The 18937-nt window shown below is 47.9% G+C and overlaps 1 protein-coding gene across 3 annotated transcripts in view; it reads left to right on the top strand.

Moving 5' to 3' along the window:
• Positions 1-18937, top strand: part of CAMTA1 (calmodulin binding transcription activator 1) — a 682851-nt gene that overhangs the window by 461705 nt on the left and 202209 nt on the right. For all 3 annotated transcript variants that reach the window (XM_081923407.1, XM_081923408.1, XM_081923406.1), the window contains exon 5: positions 16883-16954. In XM_081923407.1, the coding sequence (XP_081779533.1) occupies positions 16883-16954 (72 nt within the window). The remainder of the gene's footprint in view (positions 1-16882; positions 16955-18937) is intronic.

Here is an 18937-nt window from a genome sequence, read left to right as displayed (position 1 = left end):
CTGGGTTAGCGGAGTCTGTAACCTGAAGCGTATGTAACCTGAAGCGTATGCAACCCAAGGTACCACTGTAGTGCAAAATGCATCAGCCAGAATGCTTGTGGAAGTGGCATGCTGCTTGCGCATGACCCTGCCATTACAAAAGCAATTGCACAGGTTGCCAAATATCTCCCAATCCCAATTCAATGTGCCGATGTGACATTTAAAGCCATGGATGGCCTGAAACCCAAATACCGTATCTGAGAAAACGCACCCCCCCATACCATCCTGCCTGGTTCTTAAGATCATTTAATGAGGTGCTTCTTCCTGGTGGTCTGTTTGATGGATAGAAATCATATTGGAGAGGGGGCTGCAAGGCTGTTTCAGTGGCAGCTCTAGAATTCTTGAATGATCTCCCACTGTCTGGCCTCAACATCACATCTGGTTAGAAGGCAGGTGAAGACACACTTTGTCTACCCTACTTTTGGAGGGGAGGAGGTGTGATACATTGAGGGCTGTGAGTTGCATCTGACCAGACTCATTGCAATGAAGAAACCTAAGTCAGCCACGTCCATTAACTTCAGTGGGTCTACTCTGAGTAGGACTAGATAAAACCCATAATGTGTAGTACCTGTAGCTGTCATATGCTATCCTGCCAGCATGGCCAATAGCCAAGGTTGAGCGGGGTTGTATCTGTTTATTTCATTAATGCACACAAAACATCTCCAAGTGGCAGATGCGCAAGAGGGAATCAGCCCAGACTATGGCAGGCTAGGGGTAGGTCATGAAGGAGGGCTCAGTCAGAGGGATTGGGATTTCAGACTAGCAGGAGAGCAAGGAGAAAGTGGCCAAGGAGTGAAGCCCAGACTCTGGCGCTGCAGCTATTCTCTGGTTTTGGAGTTATTTATAGCTTGGAGAGTCAATGGGCTACCTGGGGTTAGCGGCTGGATGTTGCCAAGCCAAGCCCTGGAAAGAGAAGAGGCCCCCCTCTTGCCTCCCCCTCGGAAAGGCTGCTGCTCTTTTCTCCGTTGTGAAATTTTTCTTTTATTTTTGTCAAGTTAAAAGAAAATCATGGGTCGGGGTGTGTGTGTGCGTGCGCGCATGGAATTCCACCCGTCTCTGTCCAGCCCATTAATTCTGCATGCTCAGGACAGAATTAACCTTGGCAAGCTTTCTAGAGGAGAGAGTAATTCTAACCATAAAAATCTGCTGATTAAAGCTAGTTTTAGGAATTCGATTTCACTTAATGCCTTGGCAGCCAGCCCAGCAGAGCATTAACAGAGCCACAGATACACAAACCTCTCTCTCTCTCTCTGTTGTTCGTTGTTGTTGTTGTTGGGGGGTGTTCTTTTTTTTTTAACCTCTTCAATTAAAAAAAATCAAGCTAATGAAACTCCCTTTGCATGTTTTAAGCAAGAATTCATTTTAAGAACTCCTTTTTAAAAGTGCATTAAAAAAGGAAGAGGAAGTGAGGTTTCCCTCCCTCCTGTTGCAAAGGGAAGGGGAGGGAGAGAGAGAAAGCCCTTGTGACAGTGGCGGGACATGTGCCCCCCCCTCCAAACAGCATGGCATTGTGCCTTGCAAAGGAGGCCACCCAGGAAGGGAGGACTTTCAAGGAGAAAGCAGTCTTGGAATGCTCCAAACGGAGCCCGGAGTGTGCTGACATTTGGAGGAGAATTGCCAGCGCTTTTGAAGGCCTCATCAGCCTATGCCAAATGTTTGCTAATTTTGAAATTTGCTTCAAAATTAGCATCTTTGACACAGCCAAGCTAATTACTGCTGGAGACAGGATGGGATGCTCACTTCGCCGAAGATTTACGCTGCTATGGTACTCTCGGCCGGCTGCTACTGCTTCTTTGCAACACCTTCCTCCTGCTTTTGCCCTCACTTGTCCCTGCCCTCTTTTGCCCTCATCTGGCTTCTTCCTCATGCTGACTCCCTCTGCTGGGCACCCAGGAAATTCCTGGCCACAGGAAGGTGGTCCCTATCTCTCCGTGATCATGTGAAGTTCTCCTGAGAATGGGTAGAGCATCATGGCAAAGGAAAGATTGTAGATTAGCCTTCCTCCACCTGGTTCCCTCCAGATGCTTTGAACAAAAACTTCCATCGGACACACAGCTTTCCTTCAAACTTTGCACATCTTTGAATTTAGCACTGCAGTTCTGCAACAGCAACAAGCAGTGCCCAGAAAAATGCATATATTGTGGGGAAAGGAAGCGCATATATTCGTGAAAATATTACGGAAATTCACAAATGGCTTGCAAAAATGCGCATACTAGGCAGAATTGCCTACAAAATGTGTATATTATTATGGCATGCTGATGGGCAGGAGGATTTTCTGGAGGACTTCCAAGAGAGAGAGAGAGAGAGAGAGAGAGAGAGAGAGAGAGAGAGAGAGAGAGAGGTAGGAATGGAGCAAAACTTAGAGAAGCCAGAACGGGCCAATTCACCCATTACTTTCTGTTGCCCAAACATCTGGAGGGCATGGGGTTTAAGGAAAGGATAGAGCAGATCAAGTATCTTGAAAAGGGATAGATAGCTACCTTCTCCATGCAAGTACTTCCTCTTGCTATCAACGGCTGCTAGCCTGGGTAGCTATGCTCTGCCTCTGCAGTTGGAGGCAGTAAATGATACTGAATACCAGTTTCTGGAAACTGCAGGAGGGGGAAATGATCTTGGACTCAGATCTTGCTTGAGGGTTTCCTAGAAGAAGCACCTGATAGGCCAGGCATAGGCAAACTCAGCCCTCCAGATGTTTTGGGACTACAACTCCCATCATCCCTAGCTAACAGGACCAGTAGTCAGGGATGATGGAAGTTGTAGTCCCAAAACATCTGGAGGGCCGAGTTTGCCTATGTCTGTGATGGGCCATGGTGAGAACAGAATGCTGGCCATCATCTGCTGCAGGGCTCTTCCTTGTGTTGCACCTTTTGAAGTATTCCCTGTTGGTCTTGCAGAAGTGGGTCTTCTTTGTTTCAAATTTATTTGGATGTTGATTGAAAAGCGGATGGCGGCCTTTGCAATAAAAAATGGGTCCCTGCTGTTTCTCCTTCCCTCTCCAACCATAGGGTGGCTGGAGAGGGCCTGCCTGATACAGGGGGTGGGGAGCAGCCATTGAATTATGGAGGAGTGGGCTTTCTCTCTTTCTCCTAAGCTGCTCAGAAGATGCTGGTGGCATCAGAGTGTCCACCTGCATGTGTCAAACCGGAGTCTTCCTGCCCCAATCCATTTGGTAACCTGTAAAGTGCTCCAGGATACCTGGTTGTTTTTGCTGCCACTGTTACAGGATTTTATGTATAGGTTGGGGGGGGGTTGCCCCTCCAGCAGATATCATGCACATGCAGCCCACTACCAAAACCCGCACAATCACTTTTGTGACTTTTGTGATTTGTCCTCGCAAAACACTTCATCACGGTTTCTTCCTATCTATTCAAAGGGCCTTTGCTGCACGATACCAAATGTAACAATTCACTGATAAGTGTCTCCATGTAATGGCTCACTGGGAAAACTTCAGAAATTCATATAGACGTGAGCTCAGCTACTCAGCAGCCCCTCTGCTTGAGTGATAATTCCTGGCATCCTGAGTGCCAGACAGGTAGCCATTCCAGAAATAACAAACCCAAAACAAAAGGGTGTGATTAACTTGGCTGGGAAACAGGGAAATGTCAATATCTATTTTGTTACACTTGATGGGTGTTTGGTGGAGGGCAAGGAAAACCATGGGGCAGGGTCCAGGATGCTCAGATTACTGCCACCAGACCTCATCTTTCATGATGTAACCATGATGTATGAGTGATGTAGTTTGGGGGGTGTAACATGGGGATTAGCAGCTAATAAAAGTTTGGGTGCTCTTTTGTTCGGAGCTTCCATCTTGTTCCACCTTGTGGCAGGTGGGAGTCCTGTCATGACAGTCTTCAATAAAGACCAAGCCTACTGGCTGCTGTTTTGCTCTGGTATTCCTGGCTGGTGTCCTTGTTTTTTTGTCCAACGGAGCCCTCAGATTTCTCCATTAACACCACAGATGTGTAGAGCTGCTCCTCTGGAGAGGTTGATTTGAGAATGGCTCCTAGCATGATGTCATTACACACACACGCACACGCGGCCTGTGGTCTGACCTGTGAATGACAACATGCTGCCCTGGGAGAAGCTTCCAGCCAAGCAAGATGTGAAAGACAAGACCTGGAGGTGAAAGGCCTCATCCCTGCCGGAAGGGCAGTCTTTGTTCTATGCATTTATAAATGACTCGCTGGCTCCCCGTGGCAAAGGAGAGGTGAGCAGGCTAAGGCTGGCTAATGGGGAGTGCTTATCCCTGGCTCCCAGTAGCCCTGGCTGTGTGGCTTGACTCCTGCCAGGAATAGGCACAGAGCAGGAGAGCTTCCAGGGCTTTTGTCCAACATGACGGATGCGCTTGAAAGAAGCTTCTTGATAGTGGCTCTGGCCTTTGCAGGAGCAACTCCCCCTCCTTCCCCTTGCCCTCCGCTTCCTTGGATGGAAGATTAGCCAAGGAAGACAACACTGTACATCAAATGGGTGGTGGGCACTCTTATAAGGACAACAGATGCATAATTCTGTTAGAAATGCAAGAGTATTAAAAGCCATCAGCTGTGTTAGGAGTTAAGCAACATATGGAGGCTGACTGCAAGTCCTATTCTTTCTGGGGAGGGGGGGAGAGATTTAGGGGCAGAGTAGCCCCTTCTTATTGCAACAGCCTGGAAGTTTAGGGATAACATTTAGTGCTTTTTTTAAAAAAATGCCATGCTGGTCTATTAAAAAGCAACCCACAGAGGGATATTGCCATGAGGATCCACTGCAATTCATTATATGTAAGAACACAAGAAGAGCCAGCTGGATCAGGCCAATGGCCCATCTAGCCCAGAATCCTGTTCTCACAGTGGCTGACCAGATGCCCCAGTGGGAAACCTGCATGCAAAACCTTGAATACCAAGGATATCGCAGTTTATACTTGTGGTGTTCACATCTGGTACACAGGCTGAGACCCTACCTGCCCGCAGACTGTCTCGCCAGAGTGGTGCATGCTCTAGTTATCTCCCGCTTGGACTACTGCAATGCGCTCTACATGGGGATACCTTTGAAGGTGACCCAGAAACTACAACTAATCCAGAATGTGGCAGCTAGACTGGTGACTGGGAGTAGCCACCAAGACCACATAACACCAATCCTGAAAGATCTCCACTGGCTCCCCATACAATTCCAGGCACACTTCAAAGTGTTGGTGCTGACGTTTAAAGCCCTAAATGGCCTTGGTCCAGTGTACCTGAAGGAGCATCTCCACCCCCATTGTTCTGCCTGGACACTGAGGTCCAGCACCGAGGGCCTTCTGGCGGTTCCCTCGCTGCAAGAAGCCAAGTTACAGGAAACCAGGCAGAGGGCCTTCTCGGTAGTGGCACCTGCACTGTGGAACACCCTCCCAGCAGATGTCAAAGAGAAAAACAACTATCAGGCTTTTAGAAGACACCTGAAGGCAGCCCTGTTTAAGGAAGCTTTTATTGTTTAATAGACTATTGTATTTTAATATTCTGTTGGAAGCCGCCCAGAGTGCTGGGGAAATCCAGCCAGATGGGTGGGGTATAAGTAATAAATTGTTGTTGTTGTTGTGTTGCTGCTGCTCGCTCTCAGGAAGGGCTGCAGCTTTGCGTGCAGAAGGTCCCAACCCATGTAGAGAATAGTACTCACTTAGGTGGGCCAAGGCAGTATATTCAGTATAAGAACATAGAAAGACTCTGCTGGCTCAAGCCAATGGCATCCTGTACCCACAGTGGCTGACCCAATGCCTCTTCTGGGAAACCCACAAGCAGGATCCAAGCCCTCCGCTAAGTGACATGCAGGTTTCAGGTTGCCCCTAAGACTGATTGGAAGAAGAAACACACCGTGGTTGAGCCTTCATTTTTCAAAGAATCATCTAACTGTAGAGTTAGAAGGGACCCTCAAGGGCCATCTATTCCAACCCCCCAGCAATGCAGGAATCACAGCTGAAGAATCCCTGACAGATGGCCACCCAACTGCAGCTTACAAACCTCCAACGAAGGAGAGTCCATCGCCTTCCGAAGGAGCTGAATAGCTTTTAAAATATAAAAACCCAGCTGTTCCCCAGATCTGCCTCCACCCTTAGGCAAAAAAAAAAAAAAAAACCACCACACAGACGTTCTTTGGGGAGACTGATCTGTTGTTAAGGTCGAGCTTCTGCTTAAAACAGACAGCTGGGATGGCAATGGGGGATACCCTTGCTGGCAGATAAGGCAGAGAATGTTAAGAAATGCATTTGTAAGTTTGCATTTGAGGGGTCTGAGAATCAAGAAATGGATAGAATCTCTTAAGCACCATGAATCACACTCTGCAGCACTTTCTGTGGATTTCTCTAAGACTTGGCTTCCCAAATAACTTATGCTTGGGATATCGCAGCCTCAGCCTGAGATAAAGCAATGAAGGTGTCTCTGGAGGATATGGACACACACACACACACACCAATGGGGACGTGCAAAAAGGGAGTGCGGTGCATGGCGGACACGTCCCCGTTCTCAGAGGTGGCTCTTTAACGTCCTTTGAAGTTGGTCTCTTTGAGAGTTTGCCCTGGAGGGAGGCTGGCACACGCACGCGCCGTGGGACCGGCGGAGATGGAATCCACTGTGAGAATAATTAAATCCTCTTCAGGGAGCGGCACGCATTTCCACCCCATCGCAGAGGGGCTGGGCCACTTTGCTGGCGTTGGTGAAACAGAAATCAACAAAAAGGGAGCGTGAGAGAGCTGATTGAAATATTAAATTATGGTAAGCAGGAGCCTTGCCAGGAGGCTTCACACAAGCAAATAGGCATTGATTTTCTAATTAGAGGAAGGGCTGCCCGGGTGCCTGCTCCGCTCCTGCCTGCGTGGGGGATTGATTGAAGGGAAGGAAGGGACCTTCTTTGTTGGGGAGGGAAGAAGGAGCCTGGGCCGGGCGGAGGGCAGATCTGTAGCGGCTCCCAGGCTGCCAAAGGAAGTCAAAGAGGCTAAGAGAAGACTGTAGCTCAGCAGTAGAGCATCTGCCTGCATGCAGAAGATTCCAAGTTCAATGCCTGGCATCTGCAGGTAGGGCTGGGGTGGACTCTGCTTGAAACCCTGGAGAGCCACTGTCAGTCATTGTGGACAACACTAAGATGGGCCAAGGATCCAACTCAATAGAAGTTAGTTTCCTATGTTCTTATCCTGCCATCTTTGGAGACATGCAGGTGTGCCCATGCTCAGGTAGAAGGTGATCGAGATGTACACAACCACCTGAGAGATTCTTGTTGGCTTCCCATGAAATGCCCACATTCCGATACCTTCTGCAGCTTAATGGTGAGCCTGTTTGGTCCCAATCCAACATTGTCGGCAGAAACCTATTATTCCCTTACTCTTCCTCCTCTCTTCCGTGTCTCTCTCCCCACTGCCCAACTGGGGATGCTTCTAAAGTCAGGAACCTAGAGACCCAGAAAGCTGTGCCTTAGATGCAATCAGGTTCCTGGTCCCATTAGCCCTATAATGTCTGTGCTTAATGGTTTTGCCTGTGTTAGCCCTGAAGCAGGATCTTTTCATAGGCTGATGCTAATCCACCACCACCATCCCAACTGGAGACTCTGTTGAGCAATTTGAGGAGATGGTAATGGTCATTAGCAATCCAGCGTGAAAATGGGTGGGCTTTTGCCATCTTAAATGTAGCAATCAATAGAATGCTATAATGTTATACTTCATTTTATTATACCAGTTGGCAAACACAAAAATACATATCCTGCTTTTCTTTGCATTGTTCTTTTCCTGCTGTCTCAAATTCCTCCACCTACTTCACTTTGCTGACTTTTAGGGTTCATAGAATCATAGAATTGTAGAATTGGGAGGGACCCCAAAGGATCATGTATGGACCAGTGTGGTGTAGTGGTTAAGAGCTGTATACTTGTAATCTGGGGAACCGGGTTTGCTTCCCCGCTCCTCCACATGCAGCTGCTGGGTGACCTTGGGCCAGTCACACTTCTTTGAAGTCTCTCAGCCTCACTCACCTCACAGAGTGTTTGTTGTGGGGGAGGAAGGGAAAGGAGAATGTTAGCCACTTTGAGACTCCTTCGGGTAGTGATAAAGCGGGATATCAAATCCAAGCTCTTCTTCTTCTTCAACCCCCTATGGTGCAGGAATCACAGCTAAAGAATCAGTGATAGATGGCCATCCAACCTCTGCTTAAAAATCCTGATTCAGCTGCAGGGCTCTGTTTCCTTATGTGACTCTGCCAATGGGTCATACCTTCCACCTCTTGGAAGATGCTTCCAGATAACCCTTTGGATGTCCACCCAATGCAAAGACAGTGATGCTGAGGACCCTCAGCAATTCATTTGGAAGGGCTGGAAATCCGATTTTTCAAGAGCGCCTGCTGTAAACAGAGGAAGGCTTTCATCTCCCTATCATTAATCCATTGCGATAAACTGATCAGAATCAACTCGTTTAGCATTAATGGGACTGTCATAAAAAGCGACGCAGCTAAAAGCTACGACTTCCATTGCAGGAGAACAAACTCAAGGCATCCTCTCTAACTTGTCGCTGAAAACAGGTGGAAACAAGTTGGGGCTCTTTTCTGGTTTTCGGTGCAATGTTCAGTCAAGAATGGAAAGTTGTCCACCACCACCATCACCACCTGGCAACCTTTGCACACCTGCACCTCGACACATCTCACCAGCACCCCCACGTGGCTTTCTGTCGTAGATATTTCTGGTAGTTATGTCAAGAAAGTCTTTTGGGTGGGGAAGACTCAGCCATGCAACCCAGTCCATGTGGCTGCCTTGTGCTTGTCTTCTTGGATGTCCTTGAGTTCTAAACATTAGGAGGCGCTTTCTGAGGGTAAGAGCTATTTGACAGTGGAGCGGACTCCCTTGGAAGGTGGTGGACTCTAGGCTTTTAAGCAGAGGTTGGATGGCCACCTGCCAGGGATTCTTTAGCTGTGATTCCCGCATTGCCTGGGTTCAGACTAAATGGCCCTTGGGGTCCCTTCCGACTCTACAATTATCTGATAAGTGTTATGAGAGAGGGAGGAAAACTTGTCTCTTTCCACTTTCTCCACACTGTGCAGAACATTATGCACAGCAGCCGTTTGCCTCCCCCATACTAACAAGCACCGAGCATTGTAACCTTTTCTCATAGGGTAGTTGCTCTGCTCCGGTGATCATAATGCTTGCCTGCACCGACAAAGCATGAGGGCTGGGAGGGTGTGTGTGTGTGTGTGTGTGTGTTGAAAGCAGGAGGCCACAACTAGTGAAATTCCTCCAGGAAGCTTTTCTGCCTTCCAACCTGGAAGATCAGGCGGAGTTCAGACTTTGCCCTTCAAAGTTCCCAAAGGAAGCTGCTGATGCCGGCAGGTTAACAGGGAATCCAAGTGAGACTCACCTGCAACAAGAGAGAGGGAAGTGTGCATTATCACCATGGGAGCAGGCCGAGGAGACACCATTAATGGCTGTGCCCGACTGTGAGAATTGAGAGCACCTTGTTGAGGATGTTATGCCCCAGTTCACGTCCTAGGAGCCATGTAGAAGCAAAAGATCCATTAAAAGAAAAACTCCACTTCCTACCCTCTGGGGCTGTCATTTCCAGAGAGTATCTCTCTCCTTCCAACCCATCTTTCCCCAGAACATCGCTTTGAGCCTCTTGCCAATTAAATCCAGCCCCACCCCCAAATCACCACCACACATGCTTCCTGGTTCCCTTCAATCCAATTGTAGCATGTTATCAATTTTTTAGCTGTTATTTCACTTTATAGCCCTTTAATATATTATTAATCTCGGAAACCCTGCTTCCTGCCCCTCCAAAAAAAGGAAGCCATCCACCCACTATAGATATAGATATATAGATGTATATTTTCCTTTTCACAAATTTATGTCTTCAACATTATTTTTATGTCTTTTTATCTGGAAATGCATTTAATTTTTATTACAGTCTTCACTCATGTCGTCTTCATTCCAGCAATTGGATTTATTAAGATTTGTTTCCTCTGCAGCTGGTCCTCATCCTTCTCCTCCAACAGTGTATGTTTGGAAGTTCCAGGAGCAGAGCAGCCTGGGCTGCCTGCATTTCATAGGAAGGCAGGGTGTATCTGGAGTCCCCAGGGAGCCTGCAAGCTGCCCCTACCCTTGAGCAAGCTTATAGGGCCAGCGTCTTTTGCTAGCTTTGGACTGTGGTAGGGGAAAAGGATCCAGGGCTGTAGCGCCATCCAGAGATTTTTTGGCTCCTGAAGAGAGCCTTTTGCCTGCTAGCCACTTCTGCAGCTTCAGGGATGGGGTGCCATTTGTCTACTACAAAGCTCAGTTCCACCCCCATCCCCCATTAGCCCAATGCCCAGCCGTTCTCCATCCTCCTTGCACCTGAGGCAGAATCAGATTGGAATCCATTTAGTTAAAATTAATTTTGGAGCAATTCTCTCTTGGTTAACGAGTTCCATGCTCTCCGCTCTCAGTCAGGGGACAAATGGGATTTTAATCGGCTGGTCTGATCTACGACTTGCACTAGCCACAGCCTCAGAATGTGGGCGACAGCTTTGCAGGAGCCCGGTTGAGACAACCCAGAATATTGCGGATAATTTGTAAGAATAGACAAAATGAACATCGTAGGTCCGAGGGGAGGGGTCCAATGTCAGAGCATAAGGACAGCTTTTTGCTGGATCAGGCCAAAAGAGGCCCACCCAGAACAGCATCCTGTCCTACAGTAGCCAACCAGATGCCTGTGGGAAACCCACAAGCAGGACCTGAACACAAGAGCCGCCCCACATCTTCCAGCAACTGGTATTCAGGAGCATTACTGCCTCCAAGTGTGCAGGCAAAGCATCATCATCATCATCATCATCATCTATTATTTATACCCTGCCCATCTGGCTGGGCTTCCCCAGCCACTCTGGGTGGCTTCCATCAGAATATTATAACACAATAGTCTATTAAACATTAAAAGCTTCCCTAAACAGGGCTGCCTTCAGATGTCTTCTAAAAGTCTGGTAGTTGTTGTTCTCTTTGACATCTGGTGGGAGGGCGTTCCACAGGGAGGGTACCACTACCGAGAAGGCCCTCTGCCTGATTCCCTGTAACTTGGCTTCTCGCAGTGAGGGAACCACCAGAAGGCCCTCGGCGCTGGACCTCAGTGTCCGGGTAGAACAATGGGGTGGACGCTCCTTCCAATATACTGGACCGAGGCCGTTTAGGGCTTTAAAGGTCAGCACCAACACTTTGAATTGTGCTAGGCAACATACTGGGAGCCAATGTAGGTCTTTCAAGACCAGTGTTATGTGGTCTTGGTGGCCGGTCCCAGTCACCAGTCTAGCTGCCACATTCTGGATTAGTTGTAGTTTCAGGGTCACCTTCAAAGTAATCATCAAAGTGCATCATGCCTTGTAGCCACTGATAGACTGTTCCTCTGTGAATTGGCTCTTCAGACATTGCTGGACTCCCAACTCCCATCATCTTTGACCATTGGCATTGCTGGCTTCTTGAGGTTGGTGCTGAACAACAGCTGGAGAAGGACCACAGGTCCCATTTCAAAGAATCCTAGAATGGGAAACTTCAAAGGACCACACAGCCCAACTTCAGGCCTGGGATGCCTGTTGGCGGTGCAAGTTCCCTGGGATCCATGACTGTATCTTCTCTACATCAGAGGTTGGGCCATGAGTCACAAGGAGACATCTTGGCCAGGCAGGTCAGATGCAGAGGAGGAATGGGGTGGCAATGTGGAACCTAAGCCCAGTAGCTTAGACAGTGTTGAGCTGGGTGCTGAGGAGAGTCTGAGCAGGCTGTCGGGAGAAATCCTTTCCTTGGTAGCATCAGATGTCACAAGCATCAAGGGAGAGCCACTTGGCTTGGCCCATCTGACACTACCAACTTGAAGGGAGGTGTTGGAGCCTTGGTCAGACAGTGAACAGACAGCATCAAGGCCACCTCCATCCAAGGATGCACCACCCTTTGTGCCAGCATGAGCAGGGAAGGGTTGCTTGCCCAGTCCTGTGGCTTGGGGTGGGACACAGGGGAATGACTGTGTCCCCTCTGCTCTTTGAAAGTGTCACTCAAGGGGGCATGCCAAGTGTTGAGATAAAGCTGACATCTAGCTGTTAACTCTAGAGCTTTGTTGCGACCACGTGACTCACACACCTTGTCACCTGATCTATGTTTGGAGATTGTAATGAACTCTAGAATAAAGCTTTTGGCAATAATTGAGTCCAAGCGCCACACCCACAAGTGGGAGCCAGGGCAGGTAGCATCTGAATGGCTGCAATTCCCATCTGCCCCAGACAGCATGGCCAGTAGTCAAGGGAGTTGGGAGTTACAGACCAACATTATCCGGAAGGCCAGAGGTGAGCTACCCATGCTCTATAGGAATTTTGAGCTCTACAGGGAAGGTTAAAGGTAAAGGACCCCTGATAGTTACATCCAGTCACAGACAACTCTGGGGTTGCGGCGCTCATCTCGCCGAGGAAGCCGGCATTTGTCTGCAGACAGTCTTTCCGGGTCATGTGGCCAGCATGACCAAGCCGCTTCTGGCTCAGTGGAACACCAAAACCAGAGCAGTGCACGGAAACACCGTTTACCTTCCTGCTGGAGCGGTACCTATTTATCTACTTGCACTTTTTGGTGTGCTTTCGAACTGCTAGGTTGGCAGGAGCTGGGACAGAGCAATGGGAGCTCATCCCATCGTGGGGATTCAAACCGCCAACCTTCTGATCAGCAAGCCCTAGGCTTAGTGGTTTAGACCACAGCGCCACCTGCATCCCTACTATAGGGAAGGTTAGAGCTGGCTATGCACCAACCAAAGGGTTACTGCTGTGTTAACTAAGGAAGATCAAGCCCTGGACAGCCCAGAGGCATGCTGCCAGCCGGTTACAAGGGCTGGTGTTGCACACCCTCATTCTCCTTTGTAGCTCTGAGGTCCCACATAACATACAAGACTATTAGTCTGACCAGTTTCAGAGCCTGCAGGTGAAAACCTGCAGTGTCCCCCCCCCCCCCGCCTTCTGCCTGCTATGTGATAAACTGAATTCACTTCCTTCCCCCTTTCAATAGTGGGATTAACGTGCTACACTTTCCTTTGGCTAACATTATCTGCTCCCTCCCTTCTCAGTCTTATTTTCAGCAGGGGGTGTCAATGTTTTTCCCCTAGACATGTTTTGGAAATATTATTAAGCGCTGGCATTTTGTGTTCATAAAAATAACTCCGTGACAGAAGCTGGCGGCCTTGAAAATCCTTCTTAATTCAAGCCAACCTTGTGAGTGATTATCTTGGGTGGCAAAAGGAGGCATTTCCTCTGAGTGTGCTCCCTGATAAAGCATGTCCTTTTTAATGACTCACCTGAATTGACATTTCCCCCCTCCCACTAATCCTGTTATGGGCCCAGCTAATGATGTAAAGCCAGGAAATGCTCTTATTGTTTTCAAAAAAAAGATATACTTCTTCTTCTTTTTCATTGCGAAAAGGATCTTTGGTGCTGAAGAATTATACATCTGAACTGGTGGAGGCAAATATGTGGGGATGAAATAGCTCCGATTCCAGCATCAAGGAGGATATATGGGTCTGTGTGCATGGGCACAAGGATTGTAAATGAAGGCAAGGAGAGGATGAACAATTGAGTTTAAGGCTTTTGGTTCTTATCCTGTTCTGGTGGGGTATGGTTTGTGGGGTGCTGGGCAAGACCAAGGCAACCATGGGAAGAAGCATGAGGCCATCCACTGGCGGTGGAAACCAGAAGTATGAGCAAGTGGCATAACACTTGGGATGTGCAGGCTTGAGAAATAGCCAGGCCTCTGTGAAAACCAGCCAGGACCAAGGACAGCTCAAAGGCCACACAAAGTTGCTCCAACAAGCAGCAGAGCCCAACAGAACCTTTGTCTTCTGCTGTAGACTCTGACGATGGTGTGGTGCTCCAAGGTCTGGCTTGGGGCCACAGATTCCTTCTTAATCACTATCATCTCCAGTGTCAGCTCACAGGGCACTCCGCAGTCTGTACACTGTGTCAGCTCACAGGGCACTCCGCAGTCTGTACACTCCCAGGAGCTTTTGGGGTCCTAGTCCAACCTCAAGCCCTCCACTTCATAGAGATCTGCACACACTTCTCCCACAGACGCTTCCTTGACCAAACATGTGGAGTCAGAAGACAATGCTAGCCCTTGATATAGGTCTTCAAGGCACTAGCTGTATTTCCACATGATGCTAAGCCATGCAAGGCTGACCCTTGGGTCCACAGCTGGCACAGCTGCTCAGAGGAGGTCAAGAAGCTTGTTTCCATTTCTGAGGAACCACAGTTTAGCAACAAACCATTGTGAAGTTTAGCTGCGGTTTGTTTGTGTTCAGATGTCATGAGGTCAAAAATGGAAGCGGAAGCTTCTGAACTCTGCCTTGTGGCAGAGGTAGGGAAGGGGAAGCATGCAAGCCAAGCATCATCATGCGGTTGTTCTGTGCAAGCATAACCACTGTTGAAGTTAGGGCTAGGGTTCGTGAGTATCCCAAATCCAATCTCTGATAATGCTTTGTATGTTCGTATGTTGCATACATCTCTGTGCTTGCCCATTCTCACTTGATCCTGTTATGCAGAAAGGTGCCAGCATTTCAAACCTTCTTTCTTTTCTTTTTTAACATTTCTGCATGTTGGATTCTGAGCCTGCTGCTATCAGGGAAAAATAAATGAGAAGGAGAACATCACCCAGAAACAGGGTTAGTGACTGCAGGGTGATTTCCAGGACAGCCCTAAGGCAGAGGGGAGGCGTAGCATAGAGACAAGGCAGCACACAAAGGCATGACAGCTAGTAGCTGACAATAAAGTCAGGGCATGATGGATATCTGTGATCTTCTCTGACAGTGTGAAAGGCCACAAGAACAGATATGTGTCCCAAACAGGCAGCAGGGTTGAGAATGTTATCATCAGATGCATGAAATATCTGAAATGCTGTCTCCTTCCCTACAGACCCTCTCAGGGCCCTCTTGGTAGTTTTGCCACCCTCAGAAGTGTTGGGAATTACAGCCTGGATGAGGGACTTCTCTGTGGAGGCATCTGGGACTCCCTCCCCACAGAAGGACACCTTGCTGCTTCACTATGTAGTTTCCAGTGTTTGCTGAAGATGCACCTCTTTATCCTGACTTTTGACACCTGTGATGTGTGCTTTCAAGGCCCACCCCATTGCTGTGGTTGTAAGCTGTTCTAACTGTTTGCAGTTTCCATTGTTGTAATCTGCCCTGGGAGCTGCCGGTACGTGGTATTGATGGTGTTGTTGTTGTTGTTAAAGCAGAAAGCAACTTAATGGTCAAGTTGAAGTGCAGCTAGCAAGTTGCAGATAACGGACGGTTCTTTAGGTAAGCTTTACTCACAGTTGACCCACTGAAATGGAGGAAGTCAAGTCCATTAATTTCTATAGGTCTACTGTAAGTAAAACTTAGCTGAATGCTAAATTCAATGATATATATTCTGTTGTAGTTGGCATCCATTTGTCTCAAGATAGAATGGAGTGCACCTCCGGGGGGGGGGGGGCTTCCCCAAGCTATAAGCCTGGGTAGTGTGTATGGAGGTCCTGGGCTGCCCAGATGACAAAACCCCCCTCTAGGCCTCACTAATGCTGTCCAAAGGAAAACAGAGCAATACGTTTGGCACCAGCTTGGCTGCAAGAGTTGCCAGAAGGAGATGTGCAGTGAAATGTTTGTGATACATAAGAACAATTCACCTCTGTGTGCTTAGATAGTGCTTGAAGAGGTGCTTTTCTGGAATGGGGTACATCGTCCTTTGTTAACCTGGTACTTGCCAGATACTTTCGACTACAACTCCCATCAGCCCCAGCCAGCATGGCTGGGATGGATGGGAGTTGTAGTCCATAAAACATGGAGGGCACCGTGTTGGGAACATGTGTGGTACATGGCAAACAGTTAAGCCAGCTTCAAAGGACGTGAATTCAGATCCACCTTCGAAAAGCACATCTGCCTTCTTTTGTAGACGAGGGTCCCAAAGATCCAGTGCTAGCCTGCAGACTGCAGAAATATTCAGAGGAATCCGAAGAACTCAGCCCTCATAAAAGCAGACACAAATAATCTCTCCCTCCAGAGCTGATGGAAGAGACCTCTGGCTATCACCAGCTCCTGGGATGATTCCTGAATGGCATTTTGTGCCGTTGGGAAAACTCCTTAAGAAATCCAGAAATAACTCGGGTGGGGGAGTTAATATCTTCAGAAGGAGAAGTGGCATCTCATAACTTATTTAGTTTTGGTATTTATTTCAGAAGCAGAGAGGCAGGAAGCGAAAGTTTCTGCTTTATCCGAGACCTGCTTTATCTTAATCCTCTGCTTTATGGCATCCGGGTGCTGCTAATATTTACACAGAGCAGCTCGTTTTAAAATATTTACAGTGCATATAGCTCTTAATAGCGTTAATATTTTAAAATGCTTTGGCACTGAAGGGTGCTAAACTTGCTTGCTGAGGCAGTATTAAAAAAAAGGCTCCAGTGGTAATAACTTGAAATCCAGATCAGTTTGGCACCTTTTCCCTTCTCTTCTTCCCATGCAATTTTGGAGCAAATGCGGCTCCTTCCGAAAGCTTACATAATATTGCCCTGTAGATCTGTGAGCCTTTCTGGCTGCGCCTTCTTCCTCCTCACTGGCGCAACCGGTGTGCACCAGGAAGGCATGTTTGGAAAGCTGAGAGGGAGAGCTGGTGACCTTTCACCTGAGTGAAGTCTCTGCCCTATATGCCCCTTCCCCAGAAATGCACGCACTGCTTTGCAGGAAAAGTCCATGTCTCAGTTCAGAGGCAGAAAGTCACCAGGCTCCATTTGCCAAGAGGCAGCCATGGAAGTGGGGGCAGTTAGCGCTGCTGTGCTTGATGCAGATTCATGGTTTCCCTCTTATAACTCTGGATTTTTTTCTCTTCTTTCTCCCCGTCTTTAGTGCCTGTATGGTTGCTACGTCCATTCTTCAATCATCCCCACTTTCCACAGAAGGTGCTACTGGCTTCTTCAGGTAAGACATGGCCTTTGTATCTTATGGTGAGAAGCAGATCTCTTGAGGATTCTGAAGGGATCTCAGCTACCTGCAGTTTGGGGAAGCGTTTCCGTCGCACAAATGTTGTCACAGATGTTTTCTTTGCCACGTGATTGGAAATGAAATGGCTGCTTCTTTTTTGAAGAATTCCTGTTGGCAGACTCCATTGTTGTTGTTTGTGAGAAGGGTTTTGATGAGGAGACCTGCGTTTTCTGTTTCTTGTGGTGTGCTGAAGGGACAAATTGCAGAGGCATTGCAAGGCCAGTCTGAGGAACCAAGACTGGTGACTTTGAAATGGAGCAATTTGCACTAATTGCACCAGCAGAGTGAAAGAAAGCTTGCTTGCGTTGAACAGAGGTGGGTGAACAACAGCGATTGGATTAGGAAGGAAATTGTAGGGGAGAGTGCAATTTTATTTATGGTATCTTTACCTGAGGCATCAAAGTCAACTATCTTCTTTGGTGTCAAGTTGTAGGTGAGGCAGAGAGGATGCAAGGCTGAGAGGGAGGAGAAAGTGAATGGAAGCCAGTTCAAGACCTCAAACCTCACCAGAAAAGCCTTATTACTTGTGAGCGCCCAAGGGGCTGTAAGTCTGTCTGGTCCCCTCTTTTTGCCTGAGCCAAGTGGTGGTGGTGGGGCTCAAGTTGCAGACCCCCTTGACACCCATCCGATTCTGGTAGGCTGAGGCGCCCTTCTGTGCTCTGAAGTTCAGTTGTAAGGTTGGTGAATACTGGCTGAGCCTTGGGAGCCTTCTCCGTCGAGCCCTGCCGGCGAAGGGGTTTTCTGGCTGTTGCCTCTTTTTCCAGTTACGTCTGCGTTACTTACTGGCAAAGCTTCAGGCCTCGCCGTTGAGTGGAGATGATTTGTGACTGAGCCCAGGGTGGGGAAGCTCTTTCCTCACTCGCCCCTTCCACTGTGAATCCCTGGGCTGCAAGTGGTGCAGAAATTGTGAGCTCGAGAGTTCAGCCTCTCTCTTAAAAAATAAATCTGGCCTGTGTGTCAGTTTGAAATGGGACGTGCAATCCTGAGTAAAAGGGAAGAATTATTGTGCTGCCACTGTAGGAATGTTTGTGGGTCTCCCGTTGTTTCCGTGTGAGAGGCCCTGCGAGTTTGTGAGGAGACCTGAGGATGCTTTTAGAGAGAGGTGGCGTGAGGCAGGGGGTGCCAATAGCCTGTTCCATTTTGTAAAGCACAGCAAAATAAACTCGTATCTAGCCTCTATCTATCGGTCGGTCGATCTCCCATCAGTTGTTTTAAGGATTGCTTGCTGTCTACTAACCACAAATCAGCTACTTGAACATTATTTCCACATGGGATGCAGGTTAAGGTTTGCGGCTCCGTGTTTAGTTTGATTTATTTATTTTTATTTTTAAAAGGACGTAATCCTGAGAAAACGGGCTTCATGGCCCCACCCTTCTGTCCCTTGACCATCAGTGGGATCTACTGGCTTCTAATGGTTGTGTGAAATTCTGTGTCAATCAGAGGAAACTGGCGGATGACAGGGAGAAGATCCAGCATAGGGCGGCAAAATGGGTTGGGGAGAGGACAGCGCTCTTTGCCCCTCCCTCCTTATTTGCTCTCCTTTCATCTTCCAGAGTAGTCCAAAGGTCCATCAGGCCAGACAGAATGTTCATTTCCAGCTCTGCTATAATCAATGGAGAAATAAACGTGTCAGAGTTTAAGAGTGATAGCATTTCTGTTTTTGGCTGACATAAGAACAGAAGACTTTTTCCAAAGCTCTGAAATCCAGGGTCCATTTTCTTCTCACTGCCTCCCTGAGTGAACTTAAGTTGAGTTGAGTTTTTTGGGGTTTTTCCAAAAAAAATTATTAATTTTCACAAAACTATAAACAAACAAACATAAATCATAACCTTATTAAAAATTGCACTTATTAACATTGTTAAGTGACTTCCTTGCTTCCCCTTGGTTGAATTTCAATGCATATCCTTTTAACGGTTTTCC

Source organism: Podarcis melisellensis (genome assembly GCF_964234715.1).
Source record: "Podarcis melisellensis genome assembly, chromosome: 8".
In the NCBI taxonomy this organism is placed as follows: Eukaryota; Metazoa; Chordata; class Lepidosauria; order Squamata; family Lacertidae; genus Podarcis; species Podarcis melisellensis.
The sequence above is the reverse complement of the archived record's forward strand: the minus strand, read 5'-3'. Positions and strand labels throughout refer to the sequence as shown.